The sequence below is a fragment of the Cetorhinus maximus genome, chromosome 24 (genome assembly GCF_964194155.1).
Source record: "Cetorhinus maximus chromosome 24, sCetMax3.hap1.1, whole genome shotgun sequence".
In the NCBI taxonomy this organism is placed as follows: domain Eukaryota; kingdom Metazoa; phylum Chordata; class Chondrichthyes; order Lamniformes; family Cetorhinidae; genus Cetorhinus; species Cetorhinus maximus.
The window spans coordinates 18,218,851-18,240,112 of record NC_135902.1 but is presented as its reverse complement, the minus strand read 5'-3'; the positions used below and the strand labels follow the sequence as shown (position 1 = coordinate 18,240,112).

At 46.0% G+C, this 21,262-nt stretch overlaps 1 protein-coding gene across 3 annotated transcripts in view; it reads right to left on the bottom strand.

The window, feature by feature from the left end:
- Positions 1 to 21,262, bottom strand: part of caskin2b (CASK interacting protein 2b) — a 421,869-nt gene that overhangs the window by 142,531 nt on the left and 258,076 nt on the right. For 2 of the 3 annotated variants that reach the window (XM_078570791.1, XM_078570794.1), the window contains exon 3: positions 440 to 491. In XM_078570791.1, coding sequence (XP_078426917.1) covers positions 440 to 491 — 52 coding nt within the window. Of the gene's footprint in view, positions 1 to 439; positions 492 to 19,660; positions 20,552 to 21,262 lie in introns of those variants that run through there. The other variant, XM_078570793.1, reaches the window with a different exon arrangement.

The window sequence follows — 21,262 nt, the reverse complement described above, 5'->3', positions numbered from 1 at the left end:
CCATGATCGAATTGAACAGGAGCAGACTCGAGGGGCTGAATGGCCTATTTGCGTCTGTCTCTAATGTCCCTATTTTGAACACTTTTGTCTTGCATACTGAAGCCTCGGAGTCACGGCTATTTCAAAGTCAGAGCCAAACTGACTTCTCAGGGATTGTGTAACATAAGGTCATGTTCCAATTCTAACAGCTCGTTCTATTTCTATGGAGTGGAGTCAGCCCAGCCGGTATCACCACCTTGTTCCATGTAAACAAATACTAGGAAAACGGTCTGACAAGCTTTCCTCAAATAAAGATGATGCCCTCTCCAGATAACCAGCATGGGCTGTTTAAAGAGGTTGAAACAGTTACTTGGGGCTTTCTCTTAACCCGCAGCACAGGTTGATTTATGGCACTGAGGGATGACAGGGTTAATGTAAACAGGATGTTGTTGGTACTCACCCGTCTGAATCCTGGTAATTAACATTCAGCCTCTTTGTGGAGCCCAGGAGCTCTGTAATTGGAGAAAGGGAAACGTGAATGAGATTGGAGAACACTAACTGTCAGAGAGAGTGATACATACAAACTCCATTAGAGAGATACACATTCACACTGTTTGAGAGAAAGTGAGACACCATAACTGCTTTAGAGAGAGAGTGATACACAGAAACTCGGCTAGAGAGAATGGGGACACTAACTCCATTAGTGAGGGAGGGAGACACAGTAACTCCATTAGTGAGGGAGCGAGACACAGTAACTCCATTAGTGAGGGAGTGAGACACAGTAACTCCATTAGTGAGGGAGTGAGACACAGTAACTCCATTAGTGAGGGAGTGAGACACAGTAACTCCATTAGTGAGGGAGTGAGACACAGTAACTCCATTAGTGAGAGAGTGAGACACAGTAACTCCATTAGTGAGGGAGTGAGACACAGTAACTCCATTAGTGAGGGAGTGAGACACAGTAACTCCATTAGTGAGGGAGTGAGACACAGTAACTCCATTAATGAGGGAGTGAGACACAGTAACTCCATTAGTGAGGGAGTGAGACACAGTAACTCCATTAGTGAGGGAGTGAGACACAGTAACTCCATTAGTGAGGGAGTGAGACACAGTAACTCCATTAGAGTGAGTGAGACACAGTAACTCCATTAGTGAGGGAGTGAGACACAGTAACTCCATTAGAGTGAGTGAGACACAGTAACTCCATTAGTGAGGGAGTGAGATACAGTAACTCCATTAGTGAGTGAGTGAGACACAGTAACTCCATTAGTGAGGGAGTGAGACACAGTAACTCCATTAGAGTGAGTGAGACACAGTAACTCCATTAGAGTGAGTGAGACACAGTAACTCCATTAGTGAGGGAGTGAGACACAGTAACTCCATTAGAGTGAGTGAGACACAGTAACTCCATTAGTGAGTGAGTGAGACACAGTAACTCCACTAGTGAGGGAGTGAGACACAGTAACTCCATTAGAGTGAGTGAGACACAGTAACTCCATTAGTGAGGGAGTGAGATACAGTAACTCCATTAGTGAGTGAGTGAGACACAGTAACTCCATTAGTGAGGGAGTGAGACACAGTAACTCCATTAGAGTGAGTGAGACACAGTAACTCCATTAGAGTGAGTGAGACACAGTAATTCCATTAGTGAGGGAGTGAGACACAGTAACTCCATTAGAGTGAGTGAGACACAGTAACTCCATTAGTGAGGGAGTGAGACACAGTAACTCCATTAGTGAGGGAGTGAGACACAGTAACTCCATTAGAGTGAGTGAGACACAGTAACTCCATTAGTGAGGGAGTGAGACACAGTAACTCCATTAGTGAGGGAGTGAGACACAGTAACTCCATTAGTGAGGGAGTGAGACACAGTAACTTCATTAGTGAGGGAGGGAGACACAGTAACTCCATTAGTGAGGGAGGGAGACACAGTAACTCCATTAGTGAGGGAGTGAGACACAGTAACTCCATTAGTGAGGGAGGGAGACACAGTAACTCCATTAGTGAGGGAGGGAGACACAGTAACTCCATTAGTGAGGGAGTGAGACACAGTAACTCCATTAGTCAGGGAGTGAGACACAGTAACTCCATTAGAGTGAGTGAGACACAGTAACTCCATTAGAGTGAGTGAGATACAGTAACTCCATTAGAGGGAGTGAGACACAGTAACTCCATTAGAGTGAGTGAGACACAGTAACTCCATTAGAGGGAGTGAGACACAGTAACTCCATTAGAGTGAGTGAGACACAGTAAATCTGAGAAACTTTAGCACAGCAGCAATAGGCAAGATTCTAACCCATGTCACAAAATTATCACAAATATTTCCACTTGGTGTTTATAGATTTTAAATTGAGCCATGAAAAACACAGTCAGCAGTGTAAACAGAGGCTGGCATTCAGCCCAACCCTCGTGTTGGCACTAGACTGACACTGTTTATTGTTACTGTCAGAAAAATCCACCTGGTCACCAGAAGTTCACCTGGAGTGACCTGTAGGGGGAGCCTGGTGACATCCCCCCCACCCCTTTCCAATAACTTTAGTCCACTTGCCTGGATGAGTTCAGCTCCAACAGTATCAAGAAGCTTGACACCATCCAGGACAAAGCAATCCACTTGATTGGCACCCCATCCACCACCTTAAACGTTCACTCCCTCCACCACTAACGCACAGTGGTAGCACTGTGTACCATCTACAAGATTCACTACACCAAGGTTCCCTAGACAGCACCTTACAAACCAGTGACCTCTACCATCTAGAAGGACAAGGGCAGCAGATGCATGGGAACACCACCACCTGGAAGTTCCCCTCCAAGCCACACACCATCCTGACTCGGGACTATATCGCCGTTCCTTCACTGTCACTGGGCCAAATTCTTGGAATTCCCACCCGAACAGCACTGTGAGTGTACCGACACCACATGGACTGCAGTGGTTCAAGAAGGCAGCTCACCACCACCTTCTCAAGGGCAATTAGGGATGGGCAATAAATGCTGGCCCAGCCAGTGACACCCACATCCTGAGTTTAAAAAAAACTTTACCCAGTGTTAGCAAGCTCAATAACCAAACCACGGTTTGGCGGGACAGAATCCGGACTTCCACTGCTGGGGTATTAGGTGGAATAGAATTGAAAAGCAGAGAAGTTATGTTAATTTTGTACTGAGCCCTGGTTGGAGCACACTTGGAGAATTGTGCATGGTTCTGGTCTCCATAATGTGAAAAGGATACTGAAGAAATGGAGAAGGTGCAGTAAAGATTTACACGATGCCAGATTTGAGAGGTAACTACCAGCAAAAAGTTGATCAGGCTGCATTTTTTACTCTGGCATATAGGGTTGCCAACCCTCCAGGATTGGCCTGGAGTCTCCAGGAACAGAAGAAGATTGCTGTGTGCAATCCTGGAGAAAAATCATCGGGATATTAAAAAAGATAGTCTTTTAAAATTTTTCTTCAAACATATCTCTTTATCGGATATAAAAATATTGAAAATGGTGGAGTGTGAGTGGGAAGGAAAGGCTGTTTGGCTGACAGTCAAGCATCATCCAGTTGGGTCATGAGTCTTTTTGCTTTCCAATTGGTGAAGGAAGGCAGTGTGTCACGAGGATGCATGTGTTGGCTGAAAATGTCTGGAACGTGGGGGCAAGTCATGTGATGAAACCTCCAGGAATACATTTAATGACAGTTGGCAACCCTAACTGAGGAGGCTGACCTGACAGTGGTCTTCACAATTATGAAGAGTTTAGATTGGATAGATGTAGAGAAGGTGTTTCCCACTTGCAGGGGAGTCAAAAAAATAGGCACACCATAATCTTAAAATAGTAATAAATCAAATAAGACATTGAAGAGAAACTTCTCTACCCAGAGAGTGGTGAGAATATGGATATGAGAGATATGCTGTAGTTGCATTAAAGGGAAAGTTAGACAAGTACATGAGGGAGAAAGGAATAAAAGGTTGTACTGATAGGGCTGGACAAAGTAGAGTGGAAGGAAACTCATGTGGAGAATAAAATGGCACAGACCAATTGGGGCGAGTTTCTGTGCTTTCTATGTTATTGCTACTGCCCTGACTGTTACTAGCCAACTCAGTACAACCAAGGGATGAATTTCACCCCTGTAAACTGAGGTGGTCACTGGGGAGCTGCTGTCTGAGATTTCTTAAATTATGTGGAGCAACCCTGGGGAATGTCCCTCTGTAATGTTCCATTTTAATAAAAAACCATCAAACTGTCAAGGATTTTCATCAAGTGGGATTTAACACTCTCAATCTGAGCGAAATTCTATCCATTAAGTAACCACAGTGTTCACTCAAATCCAAAGCACTGCCACTCAGCAAGAAGTCTCTGGGTGGGATTTTCACTGCGGGGAGCAGCTCTGAACAGAAACTGGCAACCCCCCTCAAAAAATGGTGCTGATGTCATGCATGATGACTTCCTGCCTCCCATTCGCAATCTGGACGATTTTTGTTAGAGCGGGGTGTAAGCAAGCTAACAAACTCACTGACAATAATAATCTCAGGCCAATTAAACGAACTGAATGAGTTCACATTTAAATCTTTTCATCAGGCAGCCTTTGGGAGCTGTCTAATGTAGACCAGATCAAGGATGGGGAGAACAGGGTTAACATGTGTTTTGAATAAGTGACAGTGAAGAACCTTAGAGGAACAGAGGGGGCCTATTCCACACAGGAAAAGTCAAAAAGATTTTAACAATTTCGACCTTATCCTGGGTTCCAAGATGCCAGAACGTGAAAAGTTTGCACTCTTTGTTTTTCCAACTTGGTTGGCAAAGCCGTCTCTGACCCAATTGACAGCTCACCTGTAACAAAATTCCTGTCAGGAGCGAGTTCATGACCCAGAAACAAACCCGCCTCCCAATTCCCAACTCCACCACAAAAATCTGGACCTCTGTTTTGTAAGTAGAATGAGAGAAGGCTCAATGTGGAGCATAAACATGGGAATAAACCAGTTGAGCCAAATGGTCTGTCTCTGATGCAAATGCTTTACAGAATCAGAAATTGACAGCAGATGATGAGGCTATTCAGCCCATCTTGTCTGTGCTGGCTCTTTGAAAGACCTATAGGTTCTTTATCATGAAATCTTCAGATAAAGAAAAACCATAGACAGAAAGGATAACTAGTAGTGTTAACTAGCTTTATAATAGCTTTAACCAGTTTTCCCTCCTGTTGCTGTCCATCTTCCCCTCCTGCCTCTGGAGACACTGATTTCACGATTCACTGTTGTTCAGTCATCTGCCTCACCCAGTGATACAAGCCAAAGGTCAAACCTGGACATTGATGGTCTCTACATCTGACTGATCCATTGCCATCACCCTTTGAGCCATCAGACAAGCAAGCACCTTTCTTTATTCAACCTGGCGTACTTTTAAAACTACTCCAAGCAACATTCTCGTGCTTGCTACATGTGTGGAATAAGCACAAAGCTGTCATTCCGATGCTTGTGGACATCTTGAATATAAAAGTCTGTCAGATGAGACCCTGTCTGTCCTCTTGGCTGGGCGTAAGAACAGGGGAGCTCTCTCCAGTGTCCTGGCCAATGTTTACCCCTCAAATCAACAACACAGAAATATATAATCAGGTCATTATCACAGTGCTGCTTGTGGGAGCTTGCTGTGCACAAATTCAATGCTGCGCTTCCTACGTTAAAACACTGACTACACTTCAGAAGAATGTCATTGGCTCTAAATCTCTTTGGGAAGTCCTGAGGGTGAGAAAGGTGCTATATAACTGCAATTTGTCCTTTTTTCTTTAAAACTCATTTCTATAAGCTTCACTCACTCTGCTTTCCCTCAGCAAGTGACAGAATGACCCCCTCCAGTACAGGAAATACACTGAGCTTCCAATTCAGTGAAGGTGGAGGGGTACAAGAAGAAATAGGCCAAGCCTCCAGCTTCGGTTGCCAACTTTGGTTGCACATTTCCCTCGAGGATCACATGACTTCCGGTGTCCAACCATCCTACCTGGTCAAACAGCCTTCCCCTGCCCCCTAACCCTGCCCACGTCCAGTAACTTCATTACTAATAACCAAAAATGTTCAAAGAAAATGAAAGCAAAAACAATTTTTTTAATGGCCTTATAATTTTATTCTTGCCAGTTGCGCTCGCAGCAGCGTCCAAGAGGAATCTTTAATTCCTGAAGACTCCAGGATAACCCTGGAGGGTTGGCAACCGCCCCTCCGATTAAGGAGTAAGGAGGGTTGAGTGACTCGCTCCAATTGTCCAGTTTGCAGGGTATATCTAACCCCTTTTCAGGGAAGCAAAGCAAAGGGGATAGAGCCAAGCAGAGGCGGGGGGAAGGGTGGGGGAGAGAGTTGGGACCTCGGGATGTGTTACAATTGCCAATTTTGAAAGAATTCCTTTTGTGTGATGAAGGAGTCAAGTGGCTGCCCACTGGTCTAGACACTGGTGATTTAGTTGGCTTTTTTATGTTGAGTGTAAGATCAGTGTACTGTGCACTGATTCCATCCAGTTAATCATTACCTTTGTTTTCATTAACTGCTGGACAATATTATACAGTACAGTGAACTGGCTGCAAACAAAGAGCAGCTAAATCACCTACACCTAGTTCCTGGGTCACCATCTGTCCAAGTCTGGACTTGAATCTCCAGTTTTTTAATCAACAAATTGCCTCAGAGTTTTTTTTTAAATTATCAACCAGAAGCCAAAAGTTTGATCTATAAAATGGAAGCCCATTTCTTGCCCACCTCTTGCTCTTGTTTTCTGATGCTTTTTATCATGGTGTTCTTTTCTTTCTAATTCTTTCTTGTGGCATGAGCTGGCAAGGGCAACATTTGTAGCCCATCCGTGGTTGCCCTTCAGAAGGTGGTGGTGAGCCGCCTTCTTGAACTGCCTCAGTTTATGTGCTGTTACCGCGTTCCAGGATTTTGACCCATTGACAGTGAACTCACTGGACTTTCTCCAGTAGAAGAGAAAGTGCTGCAACTCAAGCCACAATCTCACCCCAACCCACCAAACCACCCCCCTCCCCCTCCAAACCCACCCTCATCCTCTTCCATGTCTGTTTATAGACCCTGGATGAGAGGTTAAATCGAAGCCCTCGACTGCCCTCTCAGGTGAATGTAATTTGTGGTAGGCTCCTCGTTGCTCGAGTATGTCATCGTGCTCATTTCATCATCTCCTGTGGGTCCTCTCTCATGATTTAGAGTCCGATGCGGGATCAGCATGGACGTCCACAGAACAGCAGTTCGTATCGTCATTGTTGGGGAGCTGTGCCACCTTGAGCCTTCCTCTGGGCACATCAGATTTTGCGAGTTTGATGTCGATGGTCCTTGAAGCATGCTGAGCCAAGTTTAGTGCTTGTCTCCATGTGAATGTAAAAGATCCCATGGCACGGTTTGAACAAACGAAGGGAGAGTGCTCCCGGTGCCCTGCTCAATATTCATCCCTCAATTAACAAAACAGGCTATCAGGCCATTATCTCGGCACTGCCTGGGGAAGCTGCTGCAAAGAAATTGGCTGCCACATTTTGTACATCAATGAGTACACTTCATTGGCCATAAAAAAAGCACTTTGGAATTGCCTGAGCTTGTGAAAGACGCTAAATAAATGCAAGTCCTGACTGTTGCAACTGTACTGTAAGCTCCAGTAATGCAAGGATTAACAAGGTCTGACCTTCCGAAGAAGGGTCATACAGACTCGAAACGTTAACTCTGTTTCTGTCTCCACAGATGCTGCCAGACCTGCTGAGTTTTTCCAGCATTATCTGTTTTTATTTCTGACCTCCAGCATCCGCAGTATTTTCCTTTTATTTGGCATCCTCTGTTAGGCAGGATAATTGAGTTAGAGAGCTTCAGGGGTGGAATTTTACCGCCCTGTTGTGGCGGGGGCAGGACTGTAACATGTGACGAGCCATTCAAAACCCATTGACTTCAGTGGAACCGTAAAATCCCGCTGGTGTAAAATTCTGCCCCAGATGTGTGAGCCATAAGCATGAACTTGCATCGTCCCACTCTGCAGTTGTCCTTGTCTAACAATCTGCCATCTCTGGTCCAGCTATTCTATCCTGGTTCTTTCCTGTCCATCCCCTCTGCTGTACGGGTTAGGAAGGAAGGAGTTAACACAGCTGTATCCCACAGCACATTCACTGTCAGCTGATGAGAGTCAGAACAGCAACAATCCCCATTTCCCCTTCACTAGGCTGAAAAGATCCTGCTGGGGAGGGACTCATGTTCACCATGTGTATCAACTCTTCTGCTGCCAAAACCTTCATTCATGCCTCAAGACTCAACTATTCCAATCCTCGGCCAACCTCTCCTCTACCGCCCCCTGCAAACAAAGCACTGCTGCTCATATCCTAACTCACGCCAAATCCCATTGACCTATCACCCCTGTGCTCACTGGCCTACATTGGCTCCCAGTTAAGCAATGCCTTGATTTTAAAATTCTCATCTTTTGTTTTCAAATCTGTCCATGGCCTCACCCCTGTGCACCCACCCACCCCAACTCTATAATCTCCTGCCGCCCCCTGAGATCTCTGCGCTCCTCCAATTCTGGCCTTTTGCACATCGTCAAATTTCTTTTCTCCAATATTGGCGGCTGTGCCTTCAATTGCCTAAGCTCTGGAAATCCCTCCTTAAATCTCCCCACCTCTCTCTCCTCTCAAACGCTCCTTAGAACCTACCTGTTTAACCAAGTTTTTGATCACCGTAATACCTCTATAAGTGTCTCGGTGTCCAATTTCATTGATAATGCTCTGTGAAACACCGTACAACGTTGTTATTACACTAAAGGTGCTACTTAAGTGCAAGTTGTTGTTGTAGTGGCATTGCAATTATGTTCACGGACACTTTTTCCGTTGAGAAAATAGTGGAGATGTTACAAACACATGATTTTATTGGAAAAACCCAGAAGAGGGAATCTTTGTGAACACATTTACAATGTTACGACACATGGTGGGCAGCTCAGGTCTTCATCCTGCGCAGGGAGGGAGTGACTGCGAAGCCAGTGGTGCTCACCGCACCAGTCTGAGGTCACTCTTGCTAGTTAGACATTGACTTAAAAAGCTTGAGAGCCAGCTAGGTACACAGCTAAGTAACAATACGCCACCCTACTGAAAATTAAACTGAGCACAGAATCCTCTTCACAGCCAGTGGCTTCTCACATCAGCCCACAGTAATCTGGACAGACTGCCCTCAATATTGGTGGATCAGTAAAAGATTAAGTTGCAGTAATTCAACACTCCCTCACTAATCACTCAGGAACACCATTGCTGGTTTATCAATTGTCATTGTGAAAGGCAGTCAGTCTTTGTCGATCATCAGCAACCCAGTCTGGTGCCATTCTATACGGAGGCCTATATGGTTACTAAGACAACGAGGACTTGAAAGGTCACACCTCGTTGCTGATCCAGTAAATTCATAATAGCTCATTCACCGTTTCTAAGTTGATAGCGCTGCAATTGTTATTTCTCAGCTACTGACTGAGCTGCTGGCGGTTTTTAATAACTCTCTCTCTGGGAACTAACTGTGGCCATTTCTCGCAGTGACTTTGGACAGAACCTGAAACCATGAGAAACATTTCCAGAATCTGACATTCATTAAAAAATCAGAACTGCTTAAGATTCAACCCTAACCTTTGTGCCTCTAATGTATTAACAATGGGGAGTGGCCTCTATGAGGCTGCAGGCTGTACTCCAGTAAAGTGACAAGTGCCAGCGTCAGGGAGGCAGGTAGAGGACTCAGTGACTATTGCCGGACCCCATACACTGTGCAGGCCTTCATTCAATGGGAACAAGGATCAGAGAGAATGGAGCAAAAATTGCGCACCAAATCTTTGACCTGAACTTCTAGTCACAATAAAAGGCAGGAGAACTGGTTTGTGAAAAAAATTCTAGATTCCAGGCTTGTCAACTCTGGTTAGACACTTGCCGAAAGGTTGTCTCACATAACCTCCCACCTTTAACCACCTTGCCTGGTCTAAAAGTTCTCTCGCCATCTCCCCCTCCCACCCCATCCACCACCGTCACCACAATCTCTAAAATTTTTGAAGTGTTCAAGCAATGAAAAACAGAGTAACAGCGAGAGAAGGAGAGACAGCCCCACAAACAGGCATATCAAACCACTACAAGGACAGGGATCAATGACCTTTCAAGTGCAGCATATTCCAGGATTTGACAATTTTTTTACACACAGCGATTCCGTGCAACCTAATCACACACCGTGCACCCCAGCCACACACCGTGCACCCCAGTCACACACCGTGTATCCCAGTCACACACCGTGCACCCCAGCCACACACCGTGCACCCCAGTCACACACCGTGCACCCCAGTCACACACCGTGTATCCCAGTCACACACCGTGCACCCCAGTCACACACCGTGTATCCCAGTCACACACCGTGCACCCCAGTCACACACCGTGTATCCCAGTCACACACGGTGCACCTCAGCCACACACCGTGCACCCCCGTCACACACCGTGCACCTCAGCCACACACCGTGCACCCCCGTCACACACCGTGCACCTCAGCCACACACCGTGCACCTCAGCCACACACCGTGCACCCTAATCACACACCGTGCACCCCAGACACACACCGTGCACCCCAGTCACACACCATGCACCCCAGACACACACCGTGCACCCCAGTCACACACCGTGCACCCCAGTCACACACCGTGCAACCCAGTCACACACCGTGCACCCCAGACACACACCGTGCACCCCAGTCACACACCGTGCAACCTAATCACACACCGTGCACCTCAGCCACACACTGTGCACCCCCGTCACACACCGTGCACCCCAGACACACACCGTGCACCCCAGTCACACACCGTGCACCCCAGACACACACCGTGCACCCCAGTCACACACCGTGCACCCCAGTCACACACCGTGCACCCCAGACACACACCGTGCACCCCAGTCACACACCGTGCAACCTAATCACACACCGTGCACCTCAGCCACACACCGTGCACCCCCGTCACACACCGTGCACCCCAGACACACACCGTGCACCCCAGTCACACACCGTGCACCCCAGACACACACCGTGCACCCCAGACACACATGGCAAACCCGGGCACCCCAGTCACACAGGGAAACTCGTGTGCCCCAATCTCACATGCTTCAAATAGATGGGCAAATTGTTACAACCAGTTTTGACCATGTTTTCCACATAGGATTCCTTCACATTTGCGAAGAGCATACAGGGTTTGCATATTGATAGTAATGCTGTGTCCATGTCCTCATCTGACATTGCTAGCCTATTCACCAATGTTCCACTTAAGGAAGCTATAGATATTTGTGCTGCAGCACTATATCATGGTGATCTAGACCCACCACCATTGCGTGAATCAGTATTCATTGAGCTTATGAACTCGGCTACTCGCGCAGTTGAGTTCAGTTTTAATGACACCATGTATGCCCAAATAGATGGTGTTGTCATGGGATCCCTTCTAGGCCCAGCTCCCACAAACATCTTTGTTGGGTTCCATGAGAAATGTGTCTTCGATGGAATAACACCCAACCTCCTGCCCCTTGCATATTTCCGATTGGTGGATGATACGTTTGCTGTATTTAAAACCGAAGCTGCATGTAATAATTTCCTTGCATGTCTTAATGGGCTACATCTTGCGTTCAAATTCACCTTTTGAAATGTCAAATCAAATCAACTCCCTTTCCTTGATGTACTAGTTGAGAAATCTGCCATGGTGTTCTCGACTACAGTTTACCGCAAACCTGTCTTCACTGGTCAATATACATGTTGGGATTCTTACAGCTCCACGAGCTATAAGATTGGCCTTCTCACAACCTTCCAAACAGGGCCCTAGCCATTTGCTCACCATGCAAGCTTGATGCTGAAATAGGGCACATCAAAGACATCCTGTGGGACAATGGCTACCCTGATCAGATCATTTTGCGCGGTATATCGCTCAAACTCATGAACGGGCCTAAGGCCGTCACTTTCAGCCCTGAAAAATGCCCAGTCTACCTCAGATTACCCTGGAAGGGCAAGGTATCTCAAAAATTTGAGCAACAGGTGAAGCTAACTGTTTCACGCTGCCACTATGCAGTAGCAACACACGTGGTGTTCACCACTAACAGGATGCTGCCATCAAGTCAAAAATACGTTCTGCCTATGACACAAATGAGTAACCTGGTTATGAATTTCAGTGCCAGTGAGATGCCAGGTATGTAGGCCATACGTCCCAAAGACTGGCAGATTGTATCAAACAGCATGTCCCAGCTGCTGCTCGCAATGGGTACAGGCCGTATCCAGGCAGCCCGTGCTTGCAAAACTCAAAACACAGTGTCCAACATTAGATGTAATTCCGTCATTGGAAAACATTTACTAAATAATCCTCAAGAGTTACGCTGACAACCAATTGAAGATTATCAGTTGGACTCTCGGTGTGGTGCATTTGTGTGTACTGGATTATATATTAATACACAGGGCCCTGTTCTTTGCAGACAGAAAGAACATGTACACACATTGCACCTGTTTCAGCTAAACAAAATAAGTAACAGCTATTCGCTGACTCATTCCTCAGGGCAATGCCTTGACCAACTGGGATCAAGCTGCCTGGTTTAAATTTCAAACAATGCTTGGCAGTTAAGTGTCAGCCACCATCAGTGGTGCATTCTCTATGGCAAAGCCACTTGCCAATCAATCAGCACTCTCTTCACATACGGTGTAAGTTGTTGTTTTCCCCTTATATTGGTATTCTTGCAAGTGTCCTGAAGAATGCAAGACAAAAAGCTGACACATGTCTCTTGATTCAGTAATACTTGTAACCGTAGGTATAACACTGCACAGGCTCCTTTCACACTGGACATATACATGTGATATTGTACACAGGCCTGTGACATGTCATATGTGTCTTTAACACAGTATATGTGCTAATGATATAACTGTACGTCTGACTCACAGAAAGCAACATAGGAGGCCATTCAGCCCTTCGAGCCTGTTCCATGATTCAATTAGATCATGGTTGACCTGTATCTTAATCCATCCACCCACCTTGTTTCCATAACTCTAAAGGACAGAAGCAAAATACAGAACAGGTTTTTGAGACAACCCACAATCTATTCAGCAGCTAATGGGGAAGTTTAATTGGCTCTGTCCCTTTAATAATGATTGAAAGTAGGCTATGTTCCTTCACTAATGATTTAGTGTGGGTTATGCCCCTTTAACAATGATTTAAAAGCTGTAAAGACTTAGGGCAGTTGAATTTGTATGAGAAATGTCAGAGCTCTGAGAAAGTAGTTTGTGAAGCAGATTAATTAGAGACACCAGGAAGGGACTGCAGAAATTCACTGACTGTGCAAAACCTGAGAATTAAGGCAACACTCTGAAAGCTTTTAGTTTCAGCTCCAGAACACTGAGGGGTCAGGGCATAGAGAAAGAGAGCAACAGGGGATGGTGAGTGGTTTGATAAGCCACAAGCCAGGCTGGGAGAGGTGGCCGCAGATGGCCACTTAATCACATCTGGTCTCTCAGACAAACGCTACTTAATCATTTTGAAATTTGTCTCTGCAATTTTTCTACTGTTATTTCAACTACCCTTCCCCCTCTACTTGGGAGCATCTACCCTCTCCTCAGCGGCAGAAAGTTGCCTCCTACTGACCCTCTGAGAGTATAGCCAATGCCAGCCTTGGCAACGTATGCTTTGGCAGCTTTCAATTCCTGCCATTACATTCTCCCCTCTCCCCACGCTGTTATATTGAAGTGTCAATTGCAAATAGATCCCAAAAGTACAACAACATTCTATGTTGCTCCTGTCCTGAAAGTGCTGGGTCTTGCCTGGGTATGGGTCCCATGGGTACTGGCTGCCCTCTTGTATCTCATCTGTGTGTTCATTCTTCGTGTGTGAGTAACTGGGCTATTCAGCTGTTAAGTGCATTGCAGCTGAGCGGGATCCAGCTCCTTGCTCCGCACCTCCGATCGGGAGTGACCTTTTATTGACCAGGAGTGAGAGTTCTCTACCCTCCAGGGGCCCTGAGGCCAATTGCGCCACCCATACTGTGCGCTCTGGTTTGTGTGCTTGTGGGCAGAAAGCAATCGTCCTTTGTCAAAAGTTAATTGAACGTAGGAACGTAAGAAATAGGAGAAGAAGGCCATTCGGCCCCTCATAACAGGTTCCCCTCCTTCCGGAAAAGATCCTTGAAATGTTGTGCCTGAAGGGGTAACACTTACGCCTCTGAGTCAGTGGGCTGTGGGACTCAAGAACTACTCCAGAGACTTGAGCACAAAAACCCAGGCTGACACTCTTATTGCAGTGCTGAGGGAGTGCTGCACTGTCAGAAGTGCCATCTTTTGGATGGGGCATTAAACTGAGGCTCCATCTGCCCTAATTAGCGCATGTAAAAGATCCCACGCTACTATTTGAAGACTAGGTGAGTTGTCCTGGTTCCCTGGCCAATAATTCCATCAACCAACATCACAAAACAGATTATCCACTCATATATCTCATCGCAGTTTGTAGGAGCTGGCTGTGGACAAATTGACTGTCATATTTCCTATATTACAGCACTTCGAAAGCACTTAATTGACTGTAACACACTTTGGGATGTCTTGAGGTTGTGAAAGGCACTATATAAATGCAAGTCTTTCCTTCCTTCTGTAATAAAATATAGAGGGAACACTGCCCTCTCAAACAGTGTGAAAAATCACAACTGGGAGAGAGAAGCTAGACTCAGAATAAAATAGTTTGAAGAAATCTTGGGAATTTAATACACAGACTTTTGGAACCAATCAACCACACATGCCACTGTAGCCTATACCATCCCTCTTTCTTTAAGCTAAGAGCACTTCAACTATAATCTTATTTACTCTGTGCCTGCAGAGTTTAAGCACCATCGATATTAAGTGGATTATTGGGAGTCCCAGGGGATTCAAAGGAGAAGAGTACCATACTGCAGTGAGGTTACTGCGAAGGGATCCCGAGGGAGCGGTATGTGTTGAGCATGCTTAATTATTTTGATTTATCTTAAACTCCAGCCTTGCTCAGGGATTTCCTTCTACAATGCGAAAGCAAGAGTTTCCCAGGGACTGTCTTTCCAACAAGGCACTTTGCACTGACAATGATGCACCCCTTCTACAGCAGATAATCCAGATTGGCAATTCAGCTTGGTACTGAGGGAGTGTTGCATTGTCAGAGGTGCCGTCTTTCAGATGAGAGGTTAAACTGAGGTCCTCTCAGTTTAAGGGTGTAAAAGATTCACACGGTACTATTCAAAGAAGAGTGGGGGAATTCCACCCTGATGATATTTATCCCTCAACCAATATCACTTGACAGTAGATTACCAGGTCATTATCATGTTGCTGTTTGTGGGAGCTTGCTGTGTGCAAATTGGCTGTCATGTTTCCTGCATTAAAACAGTGACTCCACTTCACAAAGTACAGCACTCCATTTACGGTGAAGCACTTTGGGATGTCCTGAGGCTTTCCTTCGAAACTTGCTATCAGGTCCTGGCATTAAGCCTGGCGTTGGGAACCAAAGTCACTTGTTTGTAGCTTTGATGAGTAAGCAGCCAGTGTTCGCAGTCTCAGTTACAAAGGGAGCTAGGCTGAATGAGGCTTTCGCTATAGCCTCCATGTGACCGAGGGGAGGGGAGCAAGGTCCTCCTTCTTACACAAAGTTTGTTTTGTTTCAAACACTTTGCGTCCACATTGTGAGCAACCCACCAGCAGATTCCTGCCTTGTTCTATTCAAGACAAATTTCTCTTCCCCCACCCCAACCTTTGTCCCTTGTACAATAACTATGTTGTTTTGTGATCTCTCTTGGTTAACCTCCCTCCTTTCCCTTCCCCAGTTGGAATTCCTAGTCAGTTGGGAAGCAACATTCCTCAGGATGAAAAAAAAACGATGATCATCTTCAGTCAGAAAGGCTTGTCTGCATTTTCTGAAGAGCTTATCATGGTATGGGTGGGCAGGTATGACTCAGTGGGTAGCACTCTTGAGTCAGAGACAGAAGATTCGATTGCCATTCCAGAGGCTTGAGCACAAATCCTAGGCTGAGACCCCCCAGTGCAGTACCGAGGGAGTGCCGAACTGTCTGAAGCATAGGGAAAGGATAAATATTTCTCCCGAAACCAACGTTACAAAAAAAAACAGATTGTTTGGGATTATCACACTGCTGTTTGTGGGAGCTTGCTGTGCACAAATTGGCTGCCGCATTTCCTACATTACAACAGTAACTACACTTCAAAAGTACTAAGATAAAAGCAAAATACCGTGGTTGCTGGAAATCGAGAACAAAAACAAAAATATCAGGAGTTCTGACAGCGTCTGCGGAGAGGGATACAGTTGATGTTTCAAGTCCGTATGACTCTTCATCAGAACTAAGACACATAGAAATGAGATGAAATATAAGCTGGTAGAAGGGGGTGGGATAGGTAGAGCTTGATAGGGGGCTAGTGATAGGTGGAGGTGAAGAAGAGGCTGCCAAAGATGTCATAGACAAAAGGACAAAGGGGTGTTGACGGTGGTGATATTACCTAAAGGATGTGCTAATGGGGACATTAAGGGAAGCAAGCTAGTGGCAGATGGCCCTAGTGCGGGTGGGGTGCGGGGAAGGGATCGAAATGGGCTAAAAGGTGGAGATGAAACAATAGATCGAAATAAATCAACCCCCTCCCACAGCACCTTCCCATGCAACCTCAGAAGGTGCAACACCTGTCCCTTTACTTCCCCCCTAGTCACCGTCCAAGGGCCCAAACACAGCGCTTCACTTGCACTTCCCTCAATTTAGTCTACTGCATTCGCTGCTCCCAATGCGGTCTCCTCTACATTGGAGAGACCAAACGCAGACTGGGTGACCGCTTTGCGGAACACCTTCGGTCTGTCCACAAGCATGACCCAGACCTCCCTGTCGCTTGCCATTTCAACACACCACCCTGCTCTCATGCCCACATGTCCGTCCTTGGCCTGCTGCAATGTTCCAGTGAAGCTCAACGCAAACTGGAGGAACAGCACCTCATCTTCCGAATAGGCACTTTACAGCCTTCCGGACTTAATATTGAGTTCAACAATTTCAAATCATGAACTCTCTCCTCCATCCCCACCCCCTTTCCGATCCCCCTTTTTCCAATAATTTATAATTTTTTTACAGCTATATTTTTTTATTTTTTTCTTTTCCCTCCTATTTTTAAATTTATTTCGATCTATTGTTTCATCTCCACCTTTTAGCCCATTTCGATCCCTTCCCCCCACCCCACCCCCACTAGGGCCATCTGCCACTAGCTTGCTTCCCTTAATGTCCCCATTGGCACATCCTTTAGAAAATATCACCACCGTCAACACCCCTTTGTCCTTTTGTCTATGATATCTTTGGCAGTCTCTTCTTGGCCTCCACTGGCCCCCTATCACACTCTCCTGTCCCACTCCCTTCTACCAGCTTATATTTCATCTCATTTCTATATGTCTTAGTTCTGATGAAGGGTCATACGGACTCGAAACGTCAACTGTATCCCTCTCTGAGTTTTTCCAGGTATTTTTGTTTTTGTTCTTCAAAAGTACTACATTGTCTGTAAAGTGCCGAGTGATATCCTGCGGCTGCACTATTGAAATACAAGTTCTTTTTTTCTAATGGTCAGTTTGCTGACAAAGAGCAATATTTTCTGTCAAAGATAAATGTATAAAATGAAGAAAATAATAGCACAATATCAGGGCTTAAAGGGTTAAACTATGAGGATCGGTTGCATTAAATTTTATTCCCTCGATTGTAGAAGATTGTGGGATGATTGAATGAAGGTGCTTAAAATGATAAAGGAGTTCAACAGAGTAGATACAACCAATATCAATAAAAAAAGGTGATCTGGTCATTTATCTCTCAGCTGTTTGTGGGAGATGCTACACATCCTCCAAGGTGCAGGGATGCTGAGGCCTACCGCAGTATTGTTGCTGGTGGCTTGGATCCCCCAAGGGCAATGACAGCTCCCTCGCTGTCTACAGAAGCTATCCCAATGGGAAACGGGAATGCATTTGAATGCTTGACCTCTTTCAAAGGAGCGAAACAGCTGTTTAATAGAAACCAACTGAACACACTCTTAATAAGCAGAATCCAGCCAAGTAATAAGTGCCCTGTGTCAGTCAGTGGTTTCCTGTTTGGTTAAGTAGCGTTCCACACGCCACATCAGTCATCCTGTGTGTGTGTGTGAGTGTGTGCGTGCGTGTGTGTATGTGTACATCGACTTGTGCAGTTTTATCCATTTCGAGTAACCTTTTACTCACTGACACTGTTTTAACACTGTTTTTGTAAGTCCGATATACCTGTGGCCCAGTGAATAGTACTCTAGCCTCTCAGTTAAAAGATTGTGGGTTCAAGTCCCACTCCTGAGTTCACTTGCTCAGTGAGTAAATGCACGATTGGCTAAAGAAATCAGTACAGATAACATTACACCAAGTCTGCCCTCTTTGATGTATGTCAAAGATCCCATGACACTATTTCCAAGAAGAGCAAAGGAGTTATTACCCCCGCCCCCTCCCAGTGACCTGGTCAATATTTGCCTCTCAACCAACATCACACAAACAAACAATCTGGCTATTATCTTTTGTTCTTTGTGGGATCTTGCTGTGTGAAAATTGGCTGCAATCCAACAGTTTAGAAAAGTAGATCATTGGTTGTACAGCATTTTGGGACATCCTGAGGTCATAATCGCGCTATATAAATGCAAGTCCTTTCACATCTTTCATGCAGGTCACAGGATTCCGCCCTTGACCTGTGCTGGTCTCAGCACTAGGGCCCCTACACTGGTTCACCTGACTACTGAGGCGATAAAGTTCACTCCTTCGACAAAGCTTTTGGTCACATATCCTAATATCTCCTTATGTGGCTCGCTGCTAATTTTTGTGATGACACCTTTGTGAAGTGCCTTGTGAGATTTACTACATTGATGGCACCTCCAGCAGTGCAGTCTCTAACTGGGAGGCTAGAGTGCTCCTCACTGAGCCACAGGTATATCAGACTTACAGAAACAGTGTTAAAACAGTGTCAGTAAAAGTCAGTGTCTGAATAGATGCCGCGCTCTCTTAGCACCACAATGGGGTTTGTGTGGAGTGGGGATTGAAGTTCCAAGGTTGAGCAGCCCAAGCCTGACTTCTGCCTGACTTTCCACACTGTAGAAGTGGCAAGGCTGCTGCCAGTAACTCCCCACAGCGTCATGGTCACTTGCCACACCCTGGCACATTTCATCCCTCCAAAGCAAGTTACTTACAATGAAGTACTTTCTCCAATGACTTTAGATGGCAAATGTACCACCTGAGCTTTAGGTTTTGTTCCCAGTCTGTGCCCACTTATTCCCTCAGACATTAGCTACACGTTATCTCATTCAGTTCCTAACTCATAGTGCCCGTCCGTGCTGTGGTAATAGGTGCTGCTAGAATTGGTCCTCAGTATGCTATCAAATAGGATGCCAATGTTGTTGCTCCTGGCTATTGTCCAATGAACTCTACTGGAAAATGCCCACCTGTGGACATCAAACAGAGCTCAGCTGAGTTGTGGAGTCCCATCGATTGCCCTAACCCCCACCTCGCCCTCAATATCTCACAGACAAGATGTCCACAGGCAGTGGGCACCAGTGGCACCAGCACAAATCAGAGTTTCCCTCTAATTGTACGAAAATAATGAAGACGCAACGTAGAGAAAGGGACCCAGCTCATATATCAGTCAACACAGGTGTCAAGGGTTAAGCCACACCAACCTGTCGGAGTGCAGGAACTTGTCTGACCCATGGCTGTTTGCTGAACTTTCTTGAGAATTAATAGCAAAAAGCGGCTTCTTCAACTGTCAATTCTGATCGCGTTAGCTTCCAGGCCTTGCTTGATGAGCCCCTAATCTGATAGCGCCCATTGAACCCTCCTCCTCAGAGAAATGCCTGTCCGATCATCCTTCTCTGTTTTGTCCTCCGTCTCCCTACAGCCTCCAGGGAGCAGCAGCTTCCAGTCTGCACCTGGCTTCCTTTCCCCACTTTTTCATTCTGAGCAAAGTGTTTTCTCAGAGGGAATTTGAAAGGGAAGCTTGCTCTGCTGTGACAAGTAGATTCAGAACCCAGTCACGCTCGGACGTGCTGTCGGAATTTCACTTTCCTCCCTCTTCGCCTAAGCTCCAGGAAGGGGAGCGAGAAAAGCACTCACCACTGCTGGGCTGACACAGCTCACCTTCCTCCCTCAGAAACTCTGAAATTCTCTGCCGCTTAAAAGAAAACACACTGACCCATCGTTACACATCAACGTGTCCACGTTCGCAGGAATCCACGTTCCTTGGGGTCAAAACAATTTTGCCAAAAGGTTTGAGGGCTTGTTTCATGCCCGAGTAAAAGCCACTTCTTTAACAAGTCTTCAAGAATGAATCCTTTTGACGTGACTGTTTGCTTATGCGTCCTGTACAAAGCACCAGTTACCAGCAAAGGTCCTCTCTGGGCTGCCAATCTCCCCTTCGTGTCTCTGCTGCCTTCATGCGATTGATGGGTCTCTGAGGTGCCAAGTCCCTGATGGAGGGAAGCCAGCTCACACGGGAGAGGGAGAGGCTCAAGACACCAAAGGACAAGTGTGAACACTCGGCTTAGCAGTCGCCTTCCAAGTAAAGGAGCTGCACTTTCAAAGCGCCCGGTGCCTCCTAGCTGCCAAGACTAGCCCACAGCTAAATTGTGACTCTTGATAAAGTCACTCTGTTCAAAACAGTGCCGCTCATCCTCCCTCCCCCCAACCACGCCACTTCCAGATAACATTGATTAACAGTGTGTGAGAGGGCTAATTAAACACTGCTCACACATGGCAATTCCATCGAGCTGTCAGATCTGTTGAATAAAAATGATAAAGGTGGAGCTTGAAGAACAACCAGCCTCTTCATTCAGAGAGAAAACTTGCACGGGACCGTCTTTACAGGTTTTTAAGAAAATGTTTTAACTCAATTCTCTCTTGTAAGACCATTTCAAAACTCCAGCCGGGCATGACAGAAAGCTGAATCGCTCGTTTGTGCTGCAACTTAATTTATTCCTTCTTCATCTCTCCCACTCCTTCAGACACAGTCCCCAAGCTCTCTTAGCACAACTTTTTAAATCTACTGTCAGATGTTAAAGTTTCTCTTTTTAGATTCTGCTCTCTCCTTCTCTTAAATTGTGTCCAAAGGCAAGTGCACTGTTAAGACCAGGCCCCGTCCCTGCAATGGCCTTCTGATTGCTGGGAGTTGCCCACTCTCTGTCCAACATCCCCCCCAGACCCCAGCCCCCAGCCCCCCACACCCTCAGAAGAGCAGGGGAGTTCTCCCAGAGTCTTGGCTGATATTATTCACGTGACCAACAGCA